This window comes from Vipera berus (genome assembly GCF_964194415.1).
Source record: "Vipera berus genome assembly, chromosome: 15".
In the NCBI taxonomy this organism is placed as follows: Eukaryota; Metazoa; Chordata; class Lepidosauria; order Squamata; family Viperidae; genus Vipera; species Vipera berus.
The window spans coordinates 10,116,612-10,137,272 of record NC_138218.1 but is presented as its reverse complement, the minus strand read 5'-3'; the positions used below and the strand labels follow the sequence as shown (position 1 = coordinate 10,137,272).

At 45.6% G+C, this 20,661-nt stretch overlaps 2 protein-coding genes and 1 long non-coding RNA gene across 14 annotated transcripts in view; 1 reads left to right on the top strand and 2 right to left on the bottom strand.

The window, feature by feature from the left end:
* The window catches only part of MAPKAP1 (MAPK associated protein 1), a 75,635-nt gene that overhangs the window by 26,584 nt on the left and 28,390 nt on the right, over window positions 1-20,661 (top strand). For 9 of the 11 annotated variants that reach the window (XR_014028051.1, XM_081340028.1, XM_081340025.1 and 6 more), the window contains 3 exons: window positions 3,794-3,966; window positions 6,358-6,534; window positions 13,210-13,319. Coding sequence is in view for 9 of the 11 variants with exons in the window: in XM_081340028.1 (XP_081196154.1) it covers window positions 3,794-3,966; window positions 6,358-6,534; window positions 13,210-13,319 (460 nt within the window). In the remaining 2 variants the exon portion in view is untranslated. Of the gene's footprint in view, window positions 1-3,793; window positions 3,967-6,357; window positions 6,535-13,209; window positions 13,320-18,331; window positions 19,048-20,661 lie in introns of those variants that run through there. The other 2 variants (XR_014028052.1, XM_081340031.1) reach the window with 2 other exon arrangements.
* On the bottom strand, window positions 6,542-13,156 carry LOC308675092. Of its 2 annotated transcripts, XR_014028066.1 has the most exons (4): window positions 13,062-13,130; window positions 10,531-10,702; window positions 9,014-9,161; window positions 6,542-6,819 (listed from the first exon to the last, which is right to left on the bottom strand). It is a non-coding gene; the product is annotated as an uncharacterized lncRNA (long non-coding RNA). The 2 variants fall into 2 exon arrangements; XR_014028065.1 differs by lacking the exon at window positions 10,531-10,702 and having other exon boundaries at window positions 13,062-13,156.
* The window catches only part of LOC308675075 (uncharacterized protein), a gene marked incomplete at its 5' end in the record, with an annotated part of 32,852 nt that continues 27,169 nt past the window's right edge, over window positions 14,979-20,661 (bottom strand). The window contains one exon of the mRNA XM_081340064.1: window positions 14,979-15,986. The remainder of the gene's footprint in view (window positions 15,987-20,661) is intronic.

Sequence of the window (20,661 nt, the reverse complement as noted above, 5' to 3'; positions counted from 1 at the left end):
GCTCTGAGCCTCAAGCTGGGGGAAGCGGATTTATTGATCACAGAAGACAGGTAGTCTCTCTTGAAGATGACCATTAAACCACCTCGGAGGTGCGGCTTTTGATACCATCGACCATGGTATCCTACTGCGGCGTCTCAGGGGGCTGGGAGTGGGAGGCACTGTTTTACAGTGGTTCTCCTCCTATCTCCTGGGCCGTTTGCAGTCGGTGTTGACGGGAGGGCAGAGGTCCGCCCCACGGTCTCTCGTTTGTGGAGTCCCTCAGGGGTCGGTCCTCTCTCCCCTCGTGTTCGACATCTATATGAAGCCGCTGGGCGAGCTCATTCGTGGTTTCGAGGTGGGGTATCATCAGTATGCTGATGATACCCAACTTTTTCTTTCCACCCCGAACCGAATTCTTGGCTTACCGTCACCCTGAACCTTTTGCGTTATAAACCGAGTCTGTTGGTCATCGTTCCTTCATCAGAAAACAGAACCCTAATCCTTTGACTTGTTACTTTGGGAAAATAATCTTTCCAATTAAACTCTGAAATCAATAAGAGTTGAAATGTGTCTGTTTAAAAAAAAAAATCCACTTTGTTAAATATATAAAATGTGTAAAAATAATTGGGGGGGGGAGGGGGCGTTGTCTGTATTATATACCTGCTACTTGAAAAATTGGCTGACCTCCATATTTTAAAGTAATTGAAAACCGGCATAGAATTTCATTCTATTTTTTTATTTTGGTCCCGTTCGGATTTCTTAGGAGTCAATATCGATGTACACTATGGCATTATCTAGTTAGGTAGTGAAACGTCTGCAAGGAAACCACCAGGTTTGGAGCTACTGTATAGAAACAGGGAGCAAGTCGCACTCTCTGGCACTGATGATGTTACCTAGTTGGGTCATGAAATGTCTGCAAGGAAACCACCCAGCTCAGAGAGCAGCAAGGACCCCTCATTTCAACCCTGACTACAAACATTCTTGTCTATAAAAAAAACATGCATGAAATCCTTGCAGCGTCATCCGTATTTCTTCCTTTTAAAGAGAAAGACATCTTCTAAAAGTGACGTTTTGTTTCGTGGAGAAGATTTGGGAAAGGGAGAGGGGGGGAGGAAAAAAACAACGCCCCTCTATTTATTTCTGTTTTCCCTAATGTTTCATATTGTTTGTTAGGAGGTGTGAGTCAATGGCTTGAATGAATTCTAATTACTGGAGAAGCATATCCTGATTGAGCAAATAAAGTAGTATGGCCGCTTGCGCCAAGGCCATCTAATTAAATGCTAACTTTGGATAAGCTGGATGTGCGCGAAAGATTAATTTTTAAGAGGGTTTTATGACTCACTAAATAACGATTCGGTAAAATCTTTCGCATTATATATCATTGGGCCATCTAATCTTAAAGCGTTATAACATTAAGTCACTGAACTCCATTGTAAAGGAAGATGTGGTAAATCATGATTATTAAGAAATTAATCATATATTTTTTCCCCTCCAGCAAGTAAGGAAGTGTATATACTGTTATTTGGTTCTGCGCTGAGAATTAAAAGGAGGCTTCAAAGTTGGGTTTCAAATGGATTTTGGTGCTGGAGATGGAAAAGGGGGGGGGCGGCGCTGAATTATAAATCGGGATGCTCACGTTGAAATCCGAGATTCCCAGACATCTCTCGAAAGCTTTGGACCCCTTCGGAGATTATCTCTAAACTGTCATTTTTAATATCCCAGCAAAAGAGAATTATTAGATGCACGGGGCGCAGTTGTCCAGCAGAAGCTTGATTAATTCATTTTAATGTTCATTAAACTTTCAATTCAATTAAACGGGAAGTGAATTGTAGTTTCTGTCTCTTTGTCCTGGCTTTGTCTGCCTTTTGGAGCATGGCCCCAGCATGATATCAAAAGGTAGTTTAGTGGTCCTGGGTTTATTGGGGGTTAAAAAAACAACACATGTTTTAAGATTAGATTGGTTTGCCTCAGTTTTGGTTTCTCAACCGGAAGCAATTGAGATAAAAAGATGAAAGAGGAATATTAAACCGGTAAAGGTAAAGGTTCCCCCGCACACACGTGCTAGTCGTTTCCGACTCTAGGGGCCGGTGCTCATCTCCGTTTCAAAGCCGAAGAGCCAGCGCTTGTCCGAGGACGTCTCCGTGGTCATGTGGACGGCATGACTAGACGCCAAAGGCGCATGGAACGCTGTTACCTTCCCACCGGAGCGGTCCCTATTTTTCTACTTGCCTTTTTACGACCTTTCGAACTGCTAGGTTGGCAGAAGCTGGGATGTGTAACAGGCGCTCACTCTGCTACGCGGCACTCGGGATTCGACCCGCCAAACTGCCGACCATTGGAACCATTGGAATTCGGCAATTTTCCTATCCGCTATTTTGGGCGTCTTTTCTTTTCCAAAGGACTGAATTGTGTGAATAATCTTCGGGGCTGATCATCGAATTTGCTCCGGAGACAAATTTCCTTGTGTATATAACCAACACTTAGCCAAATAAAGTATTCAATTCAATTCAGTTCACCGTGGATCCGGTGCGTTGGCTCAACCGAGCGTCCTAAGACTTGGATCTTCCATCCATTATTTTTTTTTGGAAGGAAATCAGTCCATGTTCAACATCAAACTAGGAATTACAAAGTCAGAGAGTTGTCCAATGCAGTTGGTGCAGTGGGGTTCTGCTCCCCCTTTTTATTTATTTATTTATTTTTATTTTGACTGCAAGAAGGCTTCCCTTTGCCAGACACAACTGTGGCTACCCAGAAATGCACACCGTACCATCCCCGCAGACCCCTTGTGCCCAGCCTGTGTTCCACTCCCCATGAGAAGCGTTTGCGGGTGGTGTTTGTGGGTGCGTGCCGTTTAAAAAAGTAAATGCAAATGTTTTGCTCCTGCGATCCGTTTGGTTTATGCACATCAGCAATTCAGGCAGCCTTCGTTGCCCATCCTCGTCATCTTCCCCGGGAAAAGATTAATGATGATAAAGCAGCGAAGGCCCAATTTTTTTTATTCCAGTCTCCCAACATTAGAATGATATAAATAAGACTCATAAATCCACCCTTCCCTCTGACGGTATTCCCCAGGCGCCCCAGACGGAGAACGGGGTAGCTTCGTAGGACTTACTTATCGGGGAAGAGAATGGCAGTCGGTGGGAGAATAAAAGTCATACTGACTTCCTTCTAAGCAGCGGAATTACAGAGTGACCAGGCTGGAAGGGACCTTGGAGGTCTTCTAGTCCAGCCCCCTGCTCAAGCAGGAAACCCTATGCCATTCCAGACAAAGGGTTGTCCAGTCTCTTCTTAAAGACTTCCAGTGATGGAGCACCCAGAGCTTCTGGAGGCAAGCCGTTCCACTGCTTAATTGTTCTAACTGTCAGGAAGTTCCTCCTTAGTTCTAGGTTGCTTCTCTCCTGGATTACTTTCCATCCATTGCTTCTTGTCCTGCCTTTGGGTGCTTTGGAGAATAGCTTGACTCCCTCTTCTTTGGGGAAGCCCCTGAGAAACTGGAAAGCTGCTATCATGTCACCCCTGGTCCTTTTCTTCGTTATGGCCGCTGTAGCATCCCCATGGCTGTTATCTAATCTGTTTCCTAACTTGGTCCCCTCCAGCTGCTTTAGCTTCAAGTCCCATCATTCTTCCCAAAGGGTAGAAGATTGGCACCCCTGCGTAGATAGGGCCTAAGTTGCCCTCCGTGGGTATAAGAATGTAATAAAGATGGGTTTTGTTTGATGTGATTTGATGAATTGCTCGAGCCTAGTGTGGCAGTTATCTCTCTTGCCTAAACGTGAAGCACTCAAGTCTACCTTGACCTCTCTCCTCCCAACAGGGCCACATTGGCACAACCGCAACAAAAATAATTGACGTCTACCTCCCACTCCACGCCAGCCAGGAGAAGTTGCAACCCATGACGGTGGTGACAATTGCCAACGCCAAGGTGCATGACTTGATTGGGCTCATCTGCTGGCAGTACACGAGCGAAGGACGGGAACCTAAGTTGAAGTAGGTCCTTTCAAGAGAGTCCTCCAAACACTCTCTCTCTCTCTCTCTCTCTCTCTCTCTCTCTCTCTCTCTCTCTCTCTCCCTCTCCCTCTCCCTCTCCCTCTCCCTCTCCCTCTCCCTCTCATCCTGCCATGCAAGAATGGATGGATGGATGGATGGATGGATGGATGGATGGATGGACGGACGGACGGACGGACAGACAGAGAAAGAGGCATGGTGGATAGATAGATACCGTATGATGGATGGACAATGAATGGATAGATGAATAGACAGATACGTTGAGTAGATAGATAAGATAGAATGGATAGATAGAAAGAGATGGATGACAAAATGGATAGATACTGTAGGATAGATAAATACATTGAATGGATAGATAAGATGGATAGGTACTAGATAGATAGATAGATAGATAGATAGATAGATAGATAGATAGATAGATAGATAGATAGATAGATAGACAGACAGACAGACAGACAGACAGACAGACAGACAGACGCATGATGGATAGATATGATGGATGAACAATGAATGGATAGATGAATAGACAGATACGTTGAGTAGATAAGATAGAATGGATAGAGAGATGGATGACAAAATGAATTAATAGATAATGTAGGTGGAGAGATAAATACGTTGAATAGATAGATGATAGATAGATAGATAGATAGATAGATAGATAGATAGATAGATAGATAGATAGATAGATAGATAGATAGATAGATAGATAGATAGATAGGATGGATGGATGGGTACAGGATGGATGGACAGACAGATGGACAGACAGACAGCAAACGACTTCTAAAAAACTGCCAAAAAACCTGCAGGGACTTGTCCAGAGAGTCTCCCAAGAATTGGACACGATTGAACGGAAGAATAAACACACACACACACACACACACACCAGATAAATCTTACCACAACACTTCCCCATTTATCAATATTCCCTTCCGAGCTCTTCGTACATCTATATCTATTTCAATTAAATTACTGGGTAGTGTGTAATGACAAGCCTATGAAGCTGGTGTAGTATAAATGAATAATCATTTCGAGATGCACTCCTTTTTTGGGGGGGGAGCGCGTTGTCTTGTTTGTTTTTTTAAAAAGACAAATCACCTCCCCGTCAGTGTCACTACATAGGTAGCATTTTCACGTCCCTGAGGGTTGAAGCTGCTTTTTTGGGGGGGGGAGAGAGGCGGGAGTGAAACAGCACCTCATTTCCCTAAATTCTGACCCAGCGAGGGGGACACGTTTCTCCTCCTTCAGCTGCTCAGACCCAAGAGCTGAGTCTTGAGCACTGCATGTTTCTTCTTTGCTTAATTTCGACTGCCTTTTAATCGGATTGGAGAACTTCTCGGCAAGCGAGAGTCCCGCCCTCCTTCTCTAACTGTCCCTTTGTCTGAGGAAAGAAAGCAAAACGTAGGTGCCCAAAGCGGAGATTAGCCGGAGAGAAACCGTCACACGACGTGGAAACATGGTTTGCCTAGTTAAGGCTTGACTCAGCCGAGTTTATCCGTAGTGCGAGTCTTTTCTTTCCAAAAACCGGACAGCGACCTGTCCGTAATGCTATCAGGTCTGCAAGGATGGTATAGGGTCTGCAATGAAGGGTCTGCCAGAAAACCACCCAGCTCAGAAGGCATCAAGGACCCCTTTGGCTGTGTGAAAATCGGTCATAGCCCACTTTGTTTTTCCCCCCCCCAATGCCGTTGTAACTTGGAACAGTCACTAAATGAATGATTGTAAGTCGAGAACTAATTGTATCCCAGGAGACTGTGCTTTCTGATTAACTGTTTGTTGAGCAGACACACAAGCCAGAGACACTTTGGGGGTTTGCTATTACCTCTCTAATATAATTAATGACAGCTTGAGGATGAATCACCTGGAATACGCACGCTTGGTGAAGAAAGTTACCAGCCCAAGTTATGCGAATTAATTGGGGGAAATAGCGAATCAGGGAGTCAGCAAAATAATTCACTGTCACATCCAATCAATAAACTTTGTAAATCAACTCATTTAATGCTGCTTCCAAAAATGATCCATATAGATCAAGCAGCCAATTAAACAATTAACATGCGCTTGACTATTAATTAATTTCAGCATCAGTCAGAGAGCGCAAACTTCTGCTTGGGCTTGTCCAATGGAACGAGGAGGGAGAGGGTAAAAAATCAAGTTCATAAGAGGATAAAAACCCAAGGCAACGACGATTGCCTCTTTGTATTCCCAAATATTCCAAGCCCTTGAAAAAAAAATCTTATCTATTTGGTAAACATCTAGGGAGAATCCCCGTGGACATTTACCAAACTCAGCATCACAAATCAAGATTCAGAAACGTGGTCTGAGTTTCTTTCTTCCTATCTGGGTCTCCCAACTTCTCTTTCTCCTGCTTCCTTGCAGCGACAATGTCAGTGCGTACTGCCTCCACATTGCTGAAGACGATGGGGAGGTTGACACTGATTTCCCACCTCTGGATTGCAACGAACCCATTCACAAGTTCGGCTTCAGCACTCTGGCTCTGGTCGAGAAGTATTCATCGCCAGGCTTGGTGGCCAAGCAGTCCCTTTTTGTCCGAATGTAAGTCTCTTCTTTCTCCTATTTATTGATCAACTAACAGATCGCTGTAAGAACATGAGCATAATAAGCTCATGCAACAATGAAAGACCAGTGGAGGAATGATCCTCAAAGTATCTTAAGAAACATTAGTTGTACAACACAGTGCATTTGGGATCCAGTCCTTTATCAGGGTTTTAGCCTGCGTTCCTTCCCTATAAGTCTGGGAAATGTATATGGTAAATCCTCCCTTTTCTGTTTCTTTGCTCTGATTTTACTTCACCCTCCAGATGTTTGTGAGATGGACAGCTATATGAGGAGGGAAGAGGGAGGAAGGAAAGGAAAGGCAAGTGAAGGGGAGGAGAAGGAGAAGAAAGGAAAGGAAAGGAAGCTGAATAACAATGGAGATACACACCTATCGTCTGTAGCCCTGGGGCCACTGAGAATCCCTGAAGATAAAAATCCAGCTTATTGGAGCACACCATTAGATTTCTAGAAGATGAGCAGGCTGAGCTGGAAGGCAGAGTTAAACATGTCATCAGTTTGGAATCAGTTTGCTAATAGAGACCCAAGTCCAGCCCTGTGAATTCTGTGGACCTTTATCTAGCTCCAGTTTAGTTTTGACTGTTAGTTGGCCAGATTCTCCTGCATAGGTAGCAATATTAGGATCTTCGATGCTTTGAACACCACAAATATTCTTGGCTGTTTGTACCCGAGAAGATTCTTGTGTTCTTCGGTTCTTAGCAACGTACAGAGAAGAAGAAGAAGAAGAAAAAAAATATTAGCCCTGGGTTAGCAGGCAGCTGTCATTTCAGGGGCCAGCTGCAAGATTAGATAGCTATTAGCCGTCCACTTCGCCATACTGAATCTTCCATAGTTGGAAGTCGGAAGAAATTTTGGATGGCACCTTTTCCTGCAGAGGTGAAGGAGGCAGCCAGAGTTTGCACACTCGGGAATTTGCGCCCAAGTCACTGTTCCATCATCACCTCCTTCATTCAACACTGCTCCACAGCAGTGTTTGGAAGAGAACATCTCCAAGCCTTTAAATACCTTGAACTGAGTGCTGGACGTCTTTGCCGTTATAGAGAGTGTTAAATAATTGAGTTTGATTAGGAAAAGACACCTCATTATCCCCCCCCACCTGTGCCCAGCTGGTGGGGGAGGGTCGAAATGAAGCTATTAGCTGTCTCTCTGTCTGGCACCGCCAAGCGCTGAAATACATCTGTGTCTTATTTTCTCTTTTGGCACCATCACTCGAGAGAGCTAAGCAGGCGTGACCAATTTTGGCAACTCCCAAGGACTCTGGCAAAGTTACACAAGGAGAAGACAGAGGGCAGCCATCCCAGCTTTGAATGAGGCCATTAGTCTCCCGTGCTGATGGCTTTGGAGAAGACCGTCAGGCTAAAAAAGGAGGCATTCTTGTCAGAGGTCAGGTGCCAGATCTACTTCTCCCCCATTTCACTTGGGGAGGCAGGATTTTTTCCCCCAAGATGAGTGCGGGGATACCCTTGGATATCTGCTTGCTTCCCTAGAAAGCAAGATTCTTCCTAAGTTTCTTCACCAAGGTTTATTAGAGAAGTTAAGATCAAATGGCAAAAATCTCAACTACCGGATTGTTTTCCAGTCTGGATGCTTTGGCCAAGCAGTTTCTTGATGCTTCTAAGAGAAGGACCAGTTCATAGACTACCATGAAAGGCACGTCATCATCCCTTCAAAAGTTCCAATTCTGTGACCACAACAGGTCCATCTGTCCTTGAACCTGGACCTCCTCAACCCAGTGCCTCCTCTTCATTTCCTTGTCCGTTGTCGGGCACAAAGGATCACCCTCTGCTAAGTTGCAACACAGAAGATTTCTCCAAGCCCATGCACAAGAATCGAGTCAACCGACGTTTAGCCCTAAATTGGCGCTAGATTAGGGTCAACGGAATTCAAAGAGGAGTTGGAGGTGAACCGTTTGTGGTAACGTAAGAACTCTAGACTGATAGCGCGTTTAGCTCTGCCTGTTCTTCTCCTATAAACAGTTGCCACCTGTCAAGCCCCAGGGACATCAGAAAATCCAGGCAGTTCAAATGAGTATAAACATTTATTGTAAGCTTAAGCTCTCTACAAGAATCTGAACTACTAATGGAGAAAGCAAATTGGCGGTAGATAAGAATCAAAGGAATTCAAGGAGGGCTGGACTTTCATCCCTTGTGGGCTGGAAGGGACTCATGACTAATGACACGTTTGACCCCTTCCCCATCTATTCATCTATCTATCTATCTATCTATCTATCATCTATCTATCTATCTATCTATCTATCTATCTATCTATCCACCCATCCACTCACCCACCCACCCACCTATCTCTATCTATCTATCTATCTATCTATCCTTCTCTCTCTCTCTCTCTCTCTCTCTCTCTCTCTCTCTCTCTCTTTTCTCCCCTTCCTTTCTCCTCTCCCGAACCTCGCCACCCTGGCTTCCGCATGGAGGCTGCAGAAGAAGACGGAGAGCCATGTTACCTGAGAATGATCACTATCATTAACATTCACGGGGGGGGGGAGTTTCACTCATCATTCCTGACGGCAGAGACATGGCAGCCGCTATGAAGTGTCCACAGGTGTAGCCCGATGATACATATTACATTGTGCCACAATGGATTTATGTATTCTGTAACAAAAGAAAAGGGTAATGAAAAAATACAGAAGGTAATCCTTTATTCCCCTACCACACAATTTATCAGGCACGCCGGCGGATGATAAGTGCCAGGGATTTTCCTCTGCTTGATTTAACCTTGTCACCCAGGTGTGTTTTTCTGAAATGATGGGGAGGAAAGAGAGTTAGGAGGCAAGCCAGTTTTTTTTTAAGGGGGGACGGCGGTCGTGTCCTCCTGGAGTAAATACTTCTTAACACACACCCCTTCCCCAAAATGCCGTCCTTGTTAATGACTTGGCTCCATCACACACCCGTGATACACCTCTTCAGCTTACAACCACAACTGGGAGAAGAATTTCCCTGGCTAAGCAAGGCCGTCGTTAAGTGAGCTGCTCCTCCTCTTACGACTTTCTAGCCCTGATGATGTACCCTAGTTGGGTCATGAAATGTCTGCAAGAAAACCACCCAGCTCAGAGAGCACCCAGGACCTCACAGTTCAACCCCAAAGCCATAAGCAATCTGGTCTAAAGTGGCCCACCCAACCTTTGGGAGATTCCTCCTTCCCCCACTGGGGTGCCCCCTTGAAATGTCAAGGCAGCACCAGCGATAACCAGACAAAGTACCAAGTAAAGGGATGGATGGCTTCAGAGAGGATTCCAGCCACGCCAGTCGATAGAGACGATAAATGCCACATCTCTGCATTTTCCCCCAGGAATTCCTGCAGAACCCAAAGCTTCTGCGGTAACTTTGGCTTAAAGACAACCCCCCCTCCCTTCCCTCCTCTCTTCTCCCATCCCCAAATCCCTGCCTGTCAGCCCTCAACTCTGAATAGCTCATTTCGTAGCTGTCCTTGGCCCCTCTCCAGGATAAGCATCTCATTGCTTATAACTTCACAATCTTCTCTGCAGCCGTTGCCAAGTCCTCACTTACTTGAATAGTTCCACTAAATATAGTCAGACACAAAGCTTTTTCTGTCCCCTTTTCTCTCTCTGTCTCTCTCTCCCCCCCCCCACCTCCAGAGCCTGCCCTTTGCTTTCATTTTTTTTAAAAAAACAACCCATAATATTATTGCTTTGATCAGTAAAATAAACTTTTAAAGATTGGTTCTGGGACAGGCTCCAGGGTCTGAGGTAAAGGATGGCTGACGTTCAGGCATGATTCAGTAACCCAGGGATTGGAGCAATTAATTTGTCAGCTTTGAGAGGGTGGGAAGAGAGGCAGGTTTTGCTCTTGAGATGGGGGGGGGGGTTGTTTATCCTGGAACTGAGGGTGACTGGATGGAGATGAGGGAAGGAAGGTCTGTTTGGAAGAGCCACAAGCGCTCATAAATCTCTCCTATTCTGGGTTGTTGTTTGGGGGGGGGGGTTTGGGTCTTCTTCCCCACCCTCCACGGCTCCGTTTCTGCTGTATGTTGAAGCTGGATGGTCATAAGTTGGGGATGTTGCTATCAGATATTCTTGAACTGGGCAAGGCTTGAACTGGGTGATCCCCAAGGTCCTCGCATGGACCTTCTAATTGGTGAGGTCTTCTCTGGATTGTACTGTTGGAGCATTCTGCTGGAAAACCAAAGTGGGAAACTATGAATATTGTCATCCATCCATCCATCCATCCATCCACCTACCCAATCATTCTGTCTATTCATCCATCCATCCATCCATCCATCCATTATATTTGTCTGTCTATCCATTCCATCCGTCATATCCTTCCCTTCATCTACCTGTTCATTCTATGTATCTACTCAACTATCCATCAATCCATCTGTCCTTTATAACTCTCAGTCTGTCTCGTTGTCTATTCCATCCCTCCATCCATCATACACATCCATCTCATTCATTCTTTCTATCTGTCCATTCATCCATTATGTCTGTCTGCCTGCCTGCCTGCCTGCCTATCTATCTGAAATATTTCCAAGCCACCTGCTGGCCCAAAACAGCCCCAGGTTTTTATGAAAGCAAGATATATCCCTTTGCGATTTTAAAATCTCTGCTCCAAAAGAAAGTCCAGGCAACCACTTCTGAAGCGTAGGGCTTCTTCGCTGGGATAAAATCATGAAGACAAGAAAGCTTTGGCCAGACAAGCTGCGCATGGCCCAAAGACACGGCTGTCTCGGATGAGGGAATATTCCCCAGCGTAGTCAGACAGTGGGGACACCCCAAGGAAAAGTCCTCTCTTAGTTTGATGTTGCCATTGTTAGAAGTGATAGACCCTCAAGGATTCGACGTGGATACCCAGCCAGTAACAGCTTCCATCTGACCTTATCTGATCTGGAAAAGCTAAGCAGGGTTGGCCTTGATTCCAATTTAGAGGGGGGGGGAACCCATAAAAATAGGCTGAATTGGGAAGTTGAGCAGCGGAGAGGAGCAAAGTGCCCCCGAATTCTTCAGCCGTGGACTTGAAGGAGACAGCTCTTCCCAGATGTGGAAAGCTGTTGCTTTAATGACCTCATCCCGATGGGGCTGGAAGCTTCTATTTGTTCTTGGCACTTTAGCAGCATCCCAAAACTTGAAAAATTTGACTTGCTGTTCACCCAGAGCGTCCTTAGAATATATATACATATCAACCTGGCCCCCTTGGCTGTTTTTCCCTTTAACTTTCCTCCTCCTTGTCCCCTTCTTTCCTTGCCCGGCCTCCCCATTGCAGCCCGTTTCCTTAACATTTATTTTGGAGCTAGGCCAAGAAAGCACCAGTGCAAATCTCACAGTATTCTTGCCGCTCTCCAACTTTTTGCCCTGGCGCAGCTGTCTTAAATGTCAAGGAAAGGTTTAGTCTGAAACCCAAGCCAGAAAAAGCTCCGCAGTCTGTTAAATAGGAGCGGAATTGGGGAGGGGGGGGTTTCCTGTCCTACTTAACTCTCTCCAGGCATGGGTGCTCTGTCTAAGGGAAAGTTCCCGGCGGATTAATGACCCTCTGTAAATCATCAAATGTTTCTCAGCGTCAACCTATCCTGTCCGTGTATATTTCGTTGCCATTGAAGGAATAGGTTGAGCTGTGAAAGCTGTGTTTATTGACCAAGTATGAAGGCCTAGTTGGATGTAAGGACAAGGGGGGGGGAAGAAGGGAAAAAGATTCCCCCCATCCCTTAACCTTAAGTGTCTTTTGGAATAGGATAGGACAGGACAGGACAGGACAGAATAGAGCTGGAAGGGACCTTGGAGGTCTTCTAGTCCAACCCCCTGCTCAAGCAGGAGAACCTACACCATCTCAGACAGGTGACTGTCCAGTGATGGAGTGCCCAATATTTCTGGTGGCAAAAGCTGTTCCACTGGTTAATTGTCCTCACTGTCAGGAAGTTTCTCCTCCATTCCAGGTTCAAAAAAATGTCTAAATATTTTTCCATCTCTTCTAGGCAGAGAGGAGGATGGGAAGGAGTGGGGTCCTTGCTGCTGCTCTCTGAGCTTTGGCGCTTTTCTTGTAGACATTTCGTTACCCAACTAGGTGACCCCATCGGTGGCCAAGCCAGTAACAACCGTGTTACTAATTTAACAACTGCAGCGATTCATTTAAGAACAAAGATAGGGACAAAGCTCGCTTAGGAAATTTCTCACTTAGCCATACAAAGATAAAAGCCTAACCGACTCGTACTTACATCGGGGATATGACGCCCCTCTCGCTCTGCAAAAAACGACATGAGGGAAGAAAAATAGGATTAGGCAGAGATGCGCGGGGCCTTGACCCAGAAGTAACTTTTCAGAAGTTCCAAGAGCATCTCTGCTAATCTGCCTCATCTATTTTATGCAGCGGTTCCCGGCTTGTTTAGATTGCATTTTGCAATTACTTTTTGGTTTTAAATCTTAAGCTTATCTAAAAAAAAAAAACCCGTTAGAGGAACAGGATAGAAATGACAAATTATTATCATTAGCTAGCTCCCTTTCCTAAAACCCGCATGTGGTCTCAGCTATTTCCTCGGTGACAAACCTGTTTTAACAGCAAACTCTGGGCCGGATTAAAGTAGGTTTCTTCCCAACTTTTCCGCAGAAAAGGTTCAGACCGTCTTCCGAATCAATAAAGGAGGAATATGTGTAGCCGGCCTGCTCAAACTCTCTCCTCTTCTGTGCCTTTGCAGAAATGCCGCTCACGGATTCTCCCTGATCCAGGTGGAAAGCCTAAAGGTCACCATGAAGGATATTTTGCAAAAGGCTCTGAAGCGAAGGAAAGGGTCGCAGCGAGGCTCAGGTGCGGACCAGACCTCTTGCTACACTTTTTTTTTGGGGGGTGGGGGTGGGGGGGAGAGGAGGTGGGCAGTGGATTTTGTCTCTGGGCCTCTGATCTCTTCCATCACATATTAAAAGAAGGGGGCTGATGGGTCCGCCGCACAGGGCTGAGCCTGAAATACAGTTAGTCCTCTGTCTGTCTGTCTATCTGTCTGTCTCTCTCTCTCTCTCTCTCTCTCTCTCTCTCTGTGTGTGTGCGTGTGTGTGTGTGTGTGTGTATTTCTCAGCACCATCCTGTGACGCGTTCTTTTTTTTTCTAAAAAAAAAATAGAAATAGAATTATTTTTATTCATAAACTTAATACACAAATTTTCCCTCCTCAAAAAATTACAAGCAAAAAGGAAGGAGGGAGGGAGGGAGGGAGGGAGGGAGGGAGGGAAGGAAGGAAGGAAGGAAGGAAGGAAGGAAGGAAGGAAGGAAATGAAAATGGACAAAACATCTCCGCTCAGCGCTGCCCTGGGACCCCATTGTCTTCCCAAACGGCCCGTGCCCTCAACCTCTGGGGAATTGTTTGGAAGCATGTCACTCCTTAGTAGCGGGCAGTCCCGAAGGCTTGCATTTTATCCTCCCTGCTTGGAGCCTGGAGACTCCAGCCAGAGTTTTTAACTTTCTGCCTTGTGCAAACGGCATGTCAGAGACTCACAGCCAGCCGTTTCAACCGTTTACGACGGTTTAAGCCTTCGGGCGAAGGCTTTCGTGCTTTCTCGGATATTTCTTGAACAAGCACATCCATCAGAGGCAGGAAAACAAGCGAGTCTCTAGACGCCAGAGAAGTACAGATGGTCCTCCACTTGAGCCGAAAATTCCTCTTGCTAAGCCAGACGGTTGTTAAGTGAGTCTGGTCCCACTTTACGCCCTTTGTTTGCCACCGTTGTTAAGTGAATCTCTAGCCGTTAAGTGGGCAACACCGTTAGTTACGCGAAACTGGCTTCCTCCTCCTGGGATTTGTTCGTCAGAAGGTCGCAAAAGGGGATGACGTGACCCCGGGACGTTGCGACCGTCACAAATCTGAGTCAGTTGTCAAGCATCTGAATTTTGATCGCGTGACCACAGAGAGGCTGCGACGGTCATAAACCTGAAAAATGCTCCTAACTAAGTCACTGTTTTCATTGCCCTTGTAACTTCGAACCGTCAATAAATGAGCTCTCTGTATACCCCCCAACTCATTCAATAATGTGGGGAGCAGTGAGGAATTCCTGGAGGCCTCCTCCCCACCGCCCGTCTCTTGCATAAAGAAAACCAATGTCGAAAATCTACCTTTAATTCCAAATTAGGCTAGCATACACACACACACACACACACACACACACACAAAGGGAACTTTTCTGGTTTTGAAATGTTCCGTCAGACTGTTCCAGTTGGCTTCACTCCTTTGGAATAAACACGGAAACAGCTTGAATGTTTTATTCTGACTGTTCCCAAAAATCGCTTGACACCTAGGCATTTTTCGCATCAAGCATCCCCTTTCCAGAGTTGAATCGGCCAGACTTTCAGCTTGAAAGAGGATGCTTCAAAAGGCCACATTTTGTTCAAGGTCAAAAAGCAACAGGGGATTTTTTTTAATTTTATTTTATTTTTATTTATTTATTTTGCTCCAACTTGGAGACACTTGTGTCTGGACTTTTTGCTTTGGGCTCAGAGCCCTCAAAACTGGATATTTGAGATTGAGCCACATCTGGCTATGGGGGGGGGTGTCTCTCGTTTCGAAAAGAAGAAATTAAAAACGAAGAAATAAACTTTAGGCCTTCTTGCTTTCCATGGTCAAGACAGTCCTTTGGTTGCAGGAGGCCTGTGCAGGTACAGCCTTAAAGCCCCCTCCCCCCCCTCAATTTGAGAGAATCCGTCTTGACATCGAGAAATAATTATGGTGAGAAATGGCACCGGCTCGTGTCACACGCCACAAAGAACTTTAATATAAACCTATCTATAGACTCGGTAGAGATAAACATCTTGTCTTGGTTAAATGAATAAAGCCTTTCCTTACACACACACACACACACACACACACACACACACACACATCCTCCACACGACCGACCGGTCCGTTTAGTTTTAACTCCACCGAAAGAAAGAACGTAATTTCCCACCCCAGGTTTCTGTTTAGGGGGAAAGAAGAAAAAAAAAAGTGGTTGCAGCGCCCCCCCCTTTTTTTTTTTCTTTTTTCCAAACGAGCCTATAATCTGTCACCGATTTAATTAGCTATCTCCCGATGAAAGCTGAAGTTTTAATAAAAGTTAGAAGAGATAACACGGCAAAGGACACGGATGAGCTGTCTCAAGGCCGTATTCCGGGAGAAGACGATAAGAGCTATAAAAAATGGCAGCGGAGAGCAATTGAATGAAGCAATGAAAATCGGATTCTTTTTCTTTCTTTTTTTTTTAAGAGGAGGAGGAGGAGGAGGAGACGGGATGGGGGGGGCGCGGCGGAGATGAAAACCTGCTGGGGTCTGCAAGACGTTTGGCTCCCGGCCAGGCTTCATCGTTCACCCTGGGCTGCTGGCAGCGCCCGTCCAGATGTGCCAGCCCCGCACGTTGCGGCTTTTGCCAGCTGACTGCGCCGTTTGATAACCGGCTCTCCGGATGCCCATCGCTGGCCGCGGAGATGGAATTAGATGATGATGATCTTCCCACTAGTTGAGAGAGGAAACAATGCATATAAATCTTGATTTCATCTCAGCGTGAGAAGTCTTTATCCATCATCACTCATAATGAACAAGTCGTTAGGCGGGATGGATGGTCCTCTGCTCCTTCCCGCCCTCTTCCTCCTCCTCCCCATCCAGCCACCCCTTTTGTTCACCTTTCTTTCTTTCTTTCTTTCTTTCTTTCTTTCTTTCTTTCTTTCTTTCTTTCTTTCTTTCTTTCTTTCTTCTTTCTTTTTTTCTCTTTCTTTCTTTCTTTCTCTTTCTCTCTTTTTTCTTTTTCTTCCTTTCTTCCTTTTATTCTTTCTTTCTTTCCTTCCTTCCTTCCTTCCTTCCTTCCTTCCTTCCTTCCTTCCTTCCTTCCTTCCTTTTCTTTCTTCCTTCCTTCCTTCCTTCCTTCCTTCCTTCCTTCCTTCCTTCCTTCCTTCCTTCCTTCCTTCCTTTTAGCAGTTTTCCCAGCCCATCAAACTTTCTCCTTCTTGCCTAAATCTTACAGCTGTGCTTTTAACTCAGCCTTTCCCAATCTGGTGCGGGGTGGCGGGGCATAACTCCCAAGAAGTCATCTGGACAGCCATTTGTCTGGAATAGAGTCGACTCTCCTGCTTGAGCCTAGGGTTGGACTAGAGGACCTTCAAGGTCCCTTTCGACTCTGTTCTCCGTCCAGCCCGTCCAGATACCATCAATTCTGCACACACCTTTTTTTTTTTTGAAGCAAGCAGTCCCCACCAACTCCCTCTCAAACTTTCTCCCTTTCTTCTAACACCCCCCCCCTTGGGAATCGCTGACCTTCTCGGCCGTTCCCTTTCTTGACTCCCCGTATAAAAAATGCCATTTTGAGCCTTGTTGCCACCAACCTTTAGCAACCACCCCAGGCATGGGGGGGAGGGGGGGAAGTGACAGGTCAGGTCCTGGGTGACAAATGGAGCTTTGAGAAACAGCTCCGCGCAAGTTCCTTTTTTTGAACAAGTGGGGATTTAACCGCAGTGGAAATGTCAGCGGAAGGGACCCCCGTTCCCAGTTCAACCAGCAATTTCTCTCCACTCTTTTTTCGCCAGTCAGCCTGTGTTCTTTCCAGGCAGAAATTTCAAGCGCACAGACAATCCTAACCTTACAACAGTTTGGTTTAGTGACTATTCGAAGTTACGACGGCACCGAAAAAGGACCGTGTTTTTTGCAACATCCTCGTGGTTGCATGATCAAACTTGCCGACTGACTCACATTCATGACGGTCGCAGCGTCCCGGGGTCACGGGATTCCCCTTCTGCCACTTTCCGACCAGCCCTGTCGGCGAGGAAGTCGGATTCGTTTAACAACCGTGCCACGAACTTAACAGCCCGGAGCGATTCACTTAAGAACTCCAGCAGGAAAGGTCATAGAGTGGGACAAAACTCAGGTTAACAACTGTCTCGCTTAAGCCACGGACATGTTGGGCCTGGTTGTGCGGGTGTGTCAAGGGCTACCTGTACTTTAAGGCTCTCCCAGGCCGCAATTCTGGGGCTCAGTTACCGTTGTAAGTTGAGGACTGCCTGCACGCTGGTTAGGGATTCTTGGGGTTGCGATCCAAACCCAGATTTGAGGGAGATTTTTCTTTCCCCCCCCACATTCCCTGCACGCAGTCTTTTAAACCTCCAGATCTACAAGGTTGGAGCAGCTGAGCGTTCGAACTCTCTACCTGGATTAAGCTAATCGGTCCCTGGAGCTTTCGAAGGGATCAGCGCCAGGCTAAATTGGGTCAAGGAGTAGCAAAGGACACACAGGTTAATAAAACCTCCAACGTCATTTGCAAGATGGGCAGCCACGGGACCCCGGAGGACAGCTACACTGCCGGCGTCTGTGTGTGTGTGTGTGTGTGTGTGTCTCTAGTGAACGGAAATGCTGAATTCTTTCTTTCCCCCCCCCTTTTTTTTTTAGTCACATCCCCAACGAAGGAGCTGGCCTAAATTTTAAATTTCCACCAATGTTAGCAAGATTTGGGGAACGGGTTGGAGAGGAAGCCGGTAACAAACAGTCCTGGTCACCGAAAGGGGATGATGAACCTAGGCAGGAAATTGTAGAGGCAGACGCTTAATTAGTGGAAGCCAGGCTGGATCAATCAGAGATGGCCATGCAGATCGCTGGGATTTGGGCCCTTTTTGGGGGAGGGGAGGGGTCCGTGCGCCTGTTTTGCGTGCTAGATCTTCCGTAAGGCTTGCAACAGGCAGGGGAGAGAGGAGCAGAGGACTGCTAGGGTCCCCTCCCCCCCCTTTTTTGCCTTCCATTTAATTAAAAAGAGGTATTTGCCGTTCCAGAATGAAATGGTCTTCTTCTGCTTTTTATTTTTGTTTTTAATTAAAAAGAAAAGAAAAGAAAAGACAGACAGGCTGGCTGGGAAGACGCGTTCCTGAAGAGTTTTCCATTAAATAAATAAGGACCGATCGATTTGTTTTAAAAAGGTTGGGACCAGCCTTGTGTTATAAAAATGAGACCCTCCTTCCAACAGACATTCTTAAGCATATTTAACAGAGTCGGAAGGGACCTTGGAGGTCATCTAGTCCAACCCCCTGCTCAGGCAGAAGAGTCTATATCACCGCAGACAAAGGGCTGTCCAGTCTCCTCGTAAAAGCCTCTCGTGATGGAGCACCCACAACTTCGGGAGGCTACTATTTAATTCTTTTTAATTTTTGTATTCTGTATTTTTATATATGCCCTGTTCACCACCCTGCGTCCTTCGGGAGAAGGGCTGTATACAAATATAATAAAAGTAAAGTTGTTCTCACTGTCAGGAAATTTCTCCTTAATTTCTTGGTTCTTTCTAGAGGAATTTTTTTTCCCCTTTACAATGATAGTGCCAGGAGTGCAAGATTCAAAGGCATTCCAAGCTGAAATTGTTATTTAGACGTTGCTTCCCTCTCTTCCAAAAGCCTCGATTGAGACATTTTAATTCCTTTTTCCCCTTCCAAAACTCTGAACTCATCGGCTGCATGGAATTTTCCTTCCCGGACCCCCTATCCCACCCACCCACGCCCTCTCTCTCTCTTCCCCAAAGCCAGGAACATCTTAGCTTTGCAGATCACGTCCCTTGGAGACTGCCCAATTTAACGCCGGTCAAGTCCACCCTAACCAGCCTTTGACCAGACAGCTGTTTCCAGCTTGCAAACCGATTCCCCGAAGCCAGCCTCAGGCGTGACTCTTTTTTCAGACCCAAAAGCTTCTTTACACATTATTTGTCGTAAGCGCTTGGCCAGTCGGGACCGCAGAAACGTGACCTGCAGTTCACGTAGGTTGAGGTGAAGCCGTGGCTTGCGCCATTTTGGGAAAAGCTTCACATTTCTTTTTGATGTATGCCGATTGGTGTACATTCAAAGTGACAATAAAGTTATTATTATAAAGTTATTATTACAACAGCATCCGAAGGAAAATAGCCCTTTGAAACAAATTCTCCAAAAAAAGGGCTTTTGCCCGTTCAGGAAAGGCAGCGGGAAGTAAGAAAAAAAAGGTTAAATTGGGCTGGGGGTTTTTTGGGTGGAGCAACAGGTGCGTCCTTTGAGAAATTTGGCCTTTTAAACTTATTAATTTTATTCTCACTTTCCTGATGAGAAGTGGGAAAATGCCACATTAATGGAAGTTGGACTCTTTGTTTTAGGGTCTGATTAATTTAGCCCCTGAAATTGCATATAAGGACTGTGGTTCTCTCTCTCTCTCTCTCTCTCTCTCTCTCTCTCTCTCTCTCTCTCTCTCTCTCTCTCTCTCTCTCTCTCTCTCTGTGTGTGTGTGTGTGTGTGTGTTACTATCCTGGAACAATGTTTCCTAGGCAATAATAAAATATTCAAGTGTACAGCAGTCTACTAGACTATGCTATTGGCCTCTCCCGGGCAAAATGCCATCAGCTTTTGACTGAAAATCTGTAATGTAGATGCATTTGTGGGCTAAACTATAGGCTTTAGGACTAAGACACGTTTAGGAAGCCCAGCATAATATTTTAAAGAGATTCAGAGAGAGAAATACAGATGGGTATTGTAAAACAAAAGAAAGAGGGAGGGAGGGTAAAAAAAGAAAGAAAAAGAAAGAGAAAGAGAAAGAAAGAAAGAAAGAAAGAAAGAAAAAGAAAGAAAGAAAGAAAGAAAGAAAGAAAGAAAGAAAAGAAAGAAAGAAGAGAAAAGTGAGCATATGGAAATAAAGCGTTCAAATAAATGCCAGAACCAGCTGATGGAGAACTGAAGTGTTAAATCGGGGCTGCTTAAGAATTCAGCAGTGGGAAACCGATAGTAAATCCAGAGTGACAGAATTTCGAGGGGAGGCAAAAAGGACCTTGACACCTGGCCTGGGACACAAGAACTACAGCGTTTCAAACCCATTTTGCTTAAGGCCACCTTGACAGCTACTGAAATTACAGAATTTAGTCAAAAAAGCCCTTAAAATAAATCAAAAAGGTCCTTCCTCTACTAGCTCCTTACAGGAGAATAAAGTGAGCCAGCTGATGTGTGTGTGTGTGTGTGTGTGTGTGTGTGTGTGTGTGTAAGAAAGCCCAATTACAAATCTACTTGCGTTAGTGCCTTAAAAAAAAAAGACTACTTTGTGATTTTCCACTAGACATCTTTGGCAGGGTTTAGTATTACAAAGTGCGTTTTAAAATGTGCAGAACAATGCACTTAGATGTTTGTGCGGATAGGGACATTTTGCCGATAAC